Genomic DNA, 8,596 nt, shown 5'->3' on the forward strand with positions numbered 1-8,596 from the left:
TATCTAATGCATCTACTGCAATGCGCACACTCCTTGCAGACAACAGGCTCCGACGGCAAGAAGGCCAAGTCACCCACCGGTAGCTTCACCGGGCGATCACAATCATCAACCACCGCCACAACACAGAAACAGCCGAATGCTTCCTCCACCCAGAAGAGTCAGTCGACGTACTTTGAGGCGTCTTCGTCCGAGGCTGCAGAGGCTGGCGCAGGCCTTGGCTTGTACGATGAGGTGAGTGTGAGAGCTGATGTGGTGGCCTGGGCATGGGTCTTGATATGTGCACGAGTGTTTTCTCTTCTAGCAGCGCGTACAATGACATATATGGAGCAAGCATTTGTGTACTCGCACGCATGTCGCTACACTTTTCCAGATACATTAGTAGATATATGTCAGCAATATGTAGTCGGCTTTGTATAAATATGGATTTCTTTTCACAGCATGTATGTAACTATAGCTGTGCATGTGCATGTGTATGCCTGTATTGGGTAGTTGTGCTCGCTTATGATTATTCAGAACCTACGTTCCATGTGCTTCCCTGTGAAATGCATGTGGCCATTGGCCGCAATGCGTTAAATTTATAAGCAGCCGCTATTGTGTAAATTCCTATCATATTGAAACTAGCAGTATGCATATGTTTGTAGCACATCTGGGGTTATGAGACATGCGTGTAGTATGCACGGAAGAGACTGGCAGTGTTGCAAACCTCATTGTGTTCCAACGTCCTGCAAATGCAGCCTATATATGATCTTCGTCTTCAATAGAGGCTTTCTGAGTCTGGGCTGTGCGTTATCACTCTGTGGCATGATAATTGCACAGGCTCAGCTTACATGGGGCTCGAGATTTGGTCTAAATCGCGTCGGAAGCCCGTCAAAATACAAGCAGTTATTGCAATATGATTTCTAAGTACAGTCATCGTTGTGTTCCTTCGATATACCAATCCTAGCACCATTGCGCAGGCTCACCTATTCCACACTGCACATTTTGACCCATCTTTTCATGGTGCGCAGGTACGGTACATTATAGACGGTCTAGGTCCAACCAATTCCCTCTCCGTGCGATGTTCGAGGTATGTGGCGTGCATGCGATTGCTTTTGGGGGGGCTGTTTTGGGGCCTTGTGTGTTGTGTATCGCGTGTTTGTGGTGGGTTTGCCTACATGTGGGTTGCAACTGCTGGCAGAAAATTTATATGGAACAGTTAATCGAGCGATTTCATGGCCAAGACTACTTGACGCGAAGTCTTGTAGTCATATTAACAGGGCTACTATATCGGCATACTGCTATGCTATGAGCTGTTTGGGTAGGCGTCAGTGTTTGTAGCAAATTAATGTTGGTAGATTGTATATTTTCTTTAATTCCGACTTGTATGGGTTGTGTATGCGAAATCTCATCCAAATGTGAGACAGAGTTGTAGCGGTGGAAAACAAAGGGCCAGGATTTCAGTTGAGCGAGATATTCATGAATGTAACAGTACTTATACAAATGCACAAATACCCTTCAGACCTGCTTTGGGTCTATATGCGATGCAAATCCTGATCATCCAATGATCGTTGCCCTTGAACGCATGGACCATTATACTGACTAGACCATGATGCATACGCAACCCATACAGCGCTACCAGCTTGGCCACCCAGTGCTGTACTAATGAATTCCGACTGCATATGAGAGCAAACGACGTCGTGCCACAAGCCATCAAGGTATGCTCATGATTTTTTTATTGTCAGGTGGTATGCCGCAAATACAAAGATGGCTAATAAACACGGTTTTGTCAAGGCGCGATCTGGGATATATGGGCTTGACTACTGCTGCACTGGTACATCCGGCATTTATCCGAGGTGCTCGATCGATAAAAGTATTATATTTCCGGATGAATAAGTGTACTAAGAAGTATATATATTAGATATCTGACATGTGAAGTCGAAACTATTGAGTTTGAACCATTTTTATTTATTTATTTATTGTTACAAACGTGTGCGTACGCAAACATTTTCAAGGGGTGAAGGAACTATAGATAAAAGACCATATATCTACACTGCTGTGCATATATCGCTCATCATGAATACATTTGTGAAAGTATAGATGCGAGGATATGTGAGCAAATTTACAATCAATTCGGTAGTGGATTTATATATGTAGTTGATGCATGTATTCATATGTATTTTTGAGAGGAAAAGCAAAAGCGAACAATATAGGTGGCTTAGAATCATAGTTGGGCGTAAACCTGTATCAACGAATATGTTGAAACGCACGAAGATACAAAGTCGAGCAGCGTCCTTTTTTTTTTAGTACAAATTAACATGATATTTCCATATTTTGCATGTGCTCGGATATCTGATGCTTCGCTATTTTCACTCTCTATCACACTCATCCTACTCTTATCCCACCCCAATACCCAGGCCATCTCCGACCTGGCGCGTGCACCGCATCAGGTGTTGACTGTAAGTGTTGCGCATGCGTTGCTTATCTTGTCAGACGATGCGTTGACCTCCGACTTCCGTGGGGTTGGGCTGGCTCTGCTGTTGAAGTGGATCCGAGATCTGGGTCCACACGGATGGAAAGGGAGGGTGACAGATACACTGCATATGTAAGCACTTGCGTAGTTTTGTCCATATGTATGGGGTGTGAGTGTATGCGTGTACTATTTCAGTATTGGTCGTGTGTGTGTGTGAATATGCATGTAACACTGTGCGAGTTTTTTTCACTTTCGAAGCAAATGCATATGTGCATACGCGCCGAATTCACATATGTATATATATATATAATACATCAACACGCTTAAATACAAAAGCCTAACATGTATCTCACCTTTACGCATGATATAGTTGAGTTGGTAGCGTGGGCGGCACTGGCTGTATGCACTTACAGATGCGATACACATTATTGCTCGCTGTTATCGCGTTCGAATACGACACTTCCACACTAGTTAATACCGTGTGAGCATATACTTTTGTAAACAAACCGTTCCTATTGCAAACAGACCACATTGACACAACCCTGTCGCGCACAGTCATTCACAGATTACAAATTGTCTCGTTTGTTTACCTACAGTTGTTTGCACAGACTTTCATCGTCATAAGAAAATCTACACTAGCATGCAGTGCTGCCCGTAGCCTCACAACTACCCGCCCCGACATCTCATAAAGTACGCCAAGCACGTGGTTAATCAGCCTATCGACCTTCTCTACACTCAGTCCGGCCAAATCAAGCCGGAATGACTCAGCTAAGTACCTGCAGCGTATCAGTACAGCTCTGAAGAACTCAGCACACACTCACTGTATCGATCCGATGGGCAAACCGTCACTGGCCATGCTGCTGCTGCACACGCTCAGCTCTCTCACGAAGCTTTTGAATGGTACGAATAGGCTGGTGGTGGCTCGGAGTTGTGTGTACATCTATTTGACAGTTTGAAGGTGCCAGTGTGGTCAGTTATGTTCTATGGTCAAACACTCAATGACGTTGTGCCCCCGTCTTTGTACATGCGCGCGCACACACACAGGTTTCGGCGATCAACTCATACAGAAACAGCGTTTGACGGACATCTCGCTCATGTTTGCATCGACAGTTGAGATCATCACTGGCGCACTCGGTGTACGAGGTAGGTTTGCTAACTTTAGGACTGTGAAATAAAATACACACGTTGTCTATGCGGTTAAAGGCCGGGTCTATTGACCCAGTTCAATCTTCACTTGAATCTCTCTGTAGATCCAGACTTCGTGATGGCCATCAATACAGCTGAGGTTTGTCTGCAGATCTTTGAGAACACCACCTTCATGAACGCCGACTCACTGGTATGTTTGCTAGCTTTATACATACGAGACTAATGTATGTATGTATGTATGTATGTATGTATGTATATATATATGTATATATATATGGGTGGGGGGGTGTTGTACGGTTGCGGTCCATATCAGTATATTCATATAAATCTATCTCGTTATACGATTCGATCTTGAGCACTCAAGGTAAGCCTCCCCCATCATACTGTTGTCAGAAGAAGCATTAGTGATTTGGACGTTGTTTGTTTATCGTGCTACAGGCGCGTGTGGTGTGACACACATGCACTTACACTATACTTCGCATATATGTGCTAGCTTGGCTAGTGCACCATGCGACCGATAAATCGGTTCTCGTCGAAGCGGTATAGTCTCCGTGGGAGGCTGTATGTCGTGCGTGACTTTATATAGATTTAAGGTACATGTATATAGCCCCGTGGCCTGCGAGTGTTGTGTTCACAAGTGAAAGAACGCTCGACCCAACGTACACACTGCTAGCACCACTTATCAAACTATCACCTGTCTGCTAATATAAGTAATATGCCGGCAATTGTTTTTGTGGCCGAATCTCTTGACACATGTGATCTGCTGAGGTTTTCAACGTATCCATTGACTCGTTATTCTAGAACCAGTAGTAGTTATATACGCTATTAACGTGAATTTGTGATGTAGTACTGCTGGATCGTTAAAATTAAACAAGATCGAGGTTGCATTGCCGAATCAATCAGATAGCACTTAGTGCTTGTTAGTTTCAATAAGAATGAATAAGGCTCAATCGTTTGTGTATATGTTGCACACAGACGGAGGAGAACGTCCCATTTCTGCTAAAGCTGACTGAGAACCTCGTTAGAGTTCTGAGATATATTGATAGGTATGTATGGATTAAGACCAGCTGAGAATGGTATATGTGTATATTTATGTCCCAGCATGTTCATATTTGTGCATGTTAATAGTATCATTATTCAGATGTGTAGGGGTATTTCAAGCTATGTGATACTATATGAATCCTACGAAATACTTGCCTTCTGTCAATAAATCATCACTGACGACATATTCCTGAATGATACCAAATGTTTGAGTCTATACCGTGGCGCCGGCATTAAAGTATGCTTTCGGATTATAAAAAAATGCTCCATTGTAAGTTGTTTACATGTCCTCGGTCTCAAATAATCGATCGTATATCTCCATAAGCTGATGTTTATTCAGTGTATACGTGTATATTCTAATTTAGAGTTCATATCCATGCGTTCACAAAAACTGTACTAACATGCTTGCTTTTCATATCTATTAGATATCTTTTTAAATATTTTTTTTATATCTACTTAATTGAAAAATACATGGGTTAATAAATGCAACATGCTGTCGTCTAGTTTGACGTAAAGCGTAGCGTGCAAAGTTACTAAAGTTTTTGTGCCAGATAATCGACTATATTTGAATTTATATGCGCTTGTTTACTTTAAAAATGCTTTTAACAGATCCGTGCATGTTCATACATCCGCTTTACCAGTCCTGACAGCTGCATCAGATACAGATCACATTATCTCGCTTATAATCGCTTTACTTATAATCTACTAGAATAGACCATCCCGTACCAATATACTCGTGTCTACTACTCACTATTACTACTCAGGTCAATATTAACTGGAGCCGACGAAACAGCGCTGCCGGTGGAAGACGCACTTAAACTGCTCACCGGATGTGTGCGCGTGCTGATGAATCTAACGCACATTGAACGCGTGAGACACTATTTGGGTGCAGGCCTTAGCACCTCCGCAGAGACTGTCTCGTGCACATGTTCGACTACATGCACCTCTGTCGAGACGTGCACAAGCGCGAGTGTGTCATTGAGAGCGATTGCAAGTACAGACACGAGTACTGAGTCTAACAAGAACGTCGACACGAGCGCAGGGGGCGTGGTGGAATCGTGCGGGTATGGGATGGACATATTGGTAACGTGTGCACTTACACTGCCACCGGTGCTCGCCAGGAAGTGTGAGAATACGAGGTTAGGGACGGAGGGGTCTAACAGTGCTATAATCACGAGTAGTAGTGACGCAACAAGCCGTTCAGAGGCAACGAACGCGAACAAAGGAATAATCGATGTGGACAGGTCTGAGGAGGGCTCCTCGGGCGACCACATCCACACACACAGATGGCCAGAAACTCTCTCGAGGAAGAGTACGGAACTGTATTCAAACGCACCATCAGGCATAGATACACAGCCAACCCCTGAGACACCTCTGCTATCACCCATGACAGACTCACAACTCAGCGCAGGCATAACAGACATGACAGATGTGCAATCAGACGCACGGCCTAGCACACAACCGGCATCTCTTGAGACCTTCAACTCCACCGCGACAGTGGATTTGAATTACCGCGATGATGACTGTGGTGGTATGATCGACGGGGTTGCCAAGGCAACCAACACGCCGTCGGATCTGAGGAACACGAGTGCCAATAGTGAAAGTATGGACACGAGTTCGGAGATATCGGCTGATAAATCAAATGCCAGCGCAAGTACAAGTACACACCCACACATGCATTCAATCACGCAAACAAGTCAATACACATCAACAAACCCCAGTGTGGCCACAGTATCATCAGCAGTAGGTGACACTCAAACCGATCGCATCCAGAGTTCCGCCGGTAAAGCCAAATCTGAGACCTCGGCAGAGATGGAGGAAGTATGTGGTGGAGCTGATTGACGCGTGCAAGTAGATGTGTATCTACCTTTGGTGATTGGCACACGTACTTTCAATGATGTATAGCCTTTTGTTTCATTGGTGAAATCGATGCTTATATGAATATATGTATACACAAGGAAACTGCTGTGTCAACCTGTATCAACTGTTTTCCCAAGTATGAAACACTTCCTGTCACAATTTAAAAGTACACCCGACCTGCTCCCAACGCATATCACAAGCTCAAAGTTACACGCGTCTGACTCCCAGTGATTGAGCTCATTAAAATAACCTCATGATACACAGGAGGCGCAAAAGGCAAAGCAGCGGCTAGAGTCCGTTGAGTACGATCTGTTTGTGCATACGTTTGGGCTATTGGTGAATGTGCTCGAGTGCGAGTCTGAGGCCAGACAGAGCGTATGCTCAATGGAGATTACGCTGCCGGACGGCAAGAAGGTACCTGTCTGTGTGATTGTGGCATGCCTATCCGAAAACGACGCATATGTGGAACTGCCAATGTTAGTCCGCACTGATGTCAGGCGCGCGAATGTGTAGACAATTGTATGTGTGTGCAATATTGCATTTTTGTGTATTCTATATATGTACCAGTCTAGAGTATTCCTGTAAATATGGGCTTTCAAACTATAGTAGCTTCTCGTAGACAACTATATATGAGTACCAAATATACCTTTGTAAACGATTCGAGGTATGTTGCCAATTCCCTGACATCTACATCGCTCGGTTAACTAAGCCCCGATTTTGATTGACCGACATCTGATCCGAAGCTATGATACTATGAGACCTATCGACGATACTGTTGGGTGCAAGTACTGCAATTGCACCAAATGATGAGCAACAACAAAAAAGCCGGTATCGTTTAAGTTTTGGGGGCACCTATGCGAACAATAATGTAAATGCAAGAAAGACACAGATGTTTTCATTGATATACATCCTTCTTGTCTTGTGTTTTATTGTTCTCACGGCCACATAACACTTCATATAGAAGAAATTGTAACAACTTCCGCCTATCGCACCCCAGATATCCTTGGATTTTCACATTGCCGATACATCTGGAAAGTATACCAATTTTTGAATTGCATATTCAATCCACCCTTACACTTCTTTCGCACTTCAGCTCTCCTTTTTGGCCCGTGTGGCCGATCTCTTTGAGATGTGGTCGAGTGAAGCTGAAAGCTCATTGAGTGAAATGCGGTCGGCGGTAACGCTGCCTGTGGGTGGGCGTGCGCGCGATATTGCAATGCGCCAACAGCAGAGGCAGACGGAACTCAGAACTCTGATGGTATGTTGCTACTGCACAGGATAGTTCGAAATTGCAAACATGCTCTGGTACGGAGTTTCTCAACCTCCAGAAAAAAATGACAGAGCCAGGATTGTGCTTCATGTATGGTGACAGTTTTCCGTATAGAATAAGTGCACAGTTGCAGTCTCAGTTATTGAGGTGGTGTGATAATGGTTGATGTCTGATAGGGTTGTTCGTTTCAAAATATGTTGCATGGTAGAAGAACTTGTAACTGCTGGGTCGGCTGAATATCTTTCAAGTCTTCTTGACTATAATTCTTGTATTTCGAGAGCTTTGTTGGATCGAGAATATTTTATTGATTCACCGGCAACATCTGTCTCGGGATTTAGGCGCCAATCTCTTCATTTAAGAGTGAGTAGGTCATGTGCGCAATTTTATTTTATACTCTCCATTCTAGTACCAAGGATAGAGAATTGGCATCGAATAGGATTGACTTTGCCAGATACACAAGAATATATTTCTATGGATATACTTAGGCTACCTTTGTATAAATTTCGATTGTATCGTTCCTAACACTGGCACTTTGTGCGATAGGCGTACGCGGCGTATCTGATTGGGTGGCTGGTGCGAGACAATAAACCGAACAAACAACGCGCAGTGGCCGCCTTCGAGTGCCCGACACGCCCAACAATATCTATCAACATACTCGTGGACAGGCTGAGAGACTTCATCAAGTATGTCATTCTTAAACCTGAGATGTGATGTTGCATAGCTTGCCTATATATATTTATTTATTTATTTATCTTTATATCTATATATATATATATATATATATATATATATATATATATATATATATATATATTTATATATGTATATAT

The 8,596-nt window shown here is 43.5% G+C and overlaps 1 protein-coding gene across 1 annotated transcript in view; it reads left to right on the forward strand.

The window, feature by feature from the left end:
* SARC_04741 (hypothetical protein) overlaps positions 1–8,596 on the forward strand; it is a gene marked incomplete at its 5' end in the record, with an annotated part of 12,925 nt that overhangs the window by 3,104 nt on the left and 1,225 nt on the right. Inside the window, 12 exons of the mRNA XM_014301421.1 lie at positions 40–231; positions 1,008–1,066; positions 1,610–1,694; positions 2,394–2,581; positions 3,189–3,349; positions 3,494–3,592; positions 3,700–3,785; positions 4,571–4,641; positions 5,401–6,457; positions 6,761–6,910; positions 7,590–7,754; positions 8,310–8,449. Coding sequence (XP_014156896.1) covers positions 40–231; positions 1,008–1,066; positions 1,610–1,694; positions 2,394–2,581; positions 3,189–3,349; positions 3,494–3,592; positions 3,700–3,785; positions 4,571–4,641; positions 5,401–6,457; positions 6,761–6,910; positions 7,590–7,754; positions 8,310–8,449 — 2,453 coding nt within the window. The remainder of the gene's footprint in view (positions 1–39; positions 232–1,007; positions 1,067–1,609; positions 1,695–2,393; positions 2,582–3,188; positions 3,350–3,493; positions 3,593–3,699; positions 3,786–4,570; positions 4,642–5,400; positions 6,458–6,760; positions 6,911–7,589; positions 7,755–8,309; positions 8,450–8,596) is intronic.

The sequence above is a fragment of the Sphaeroforma arctica genome (genome assembly GCF_001186125.1).
Source record: "Sphaeroforma arctica JP610 unplaced genomic scaffold supercont1.278, whole genome shotgun sequence".
Lineage (NCBI taxonomy): Eukaryota > Ichthyosporea > Ichthyophonida > Sphaeroforma > Sphaeroforma arctica.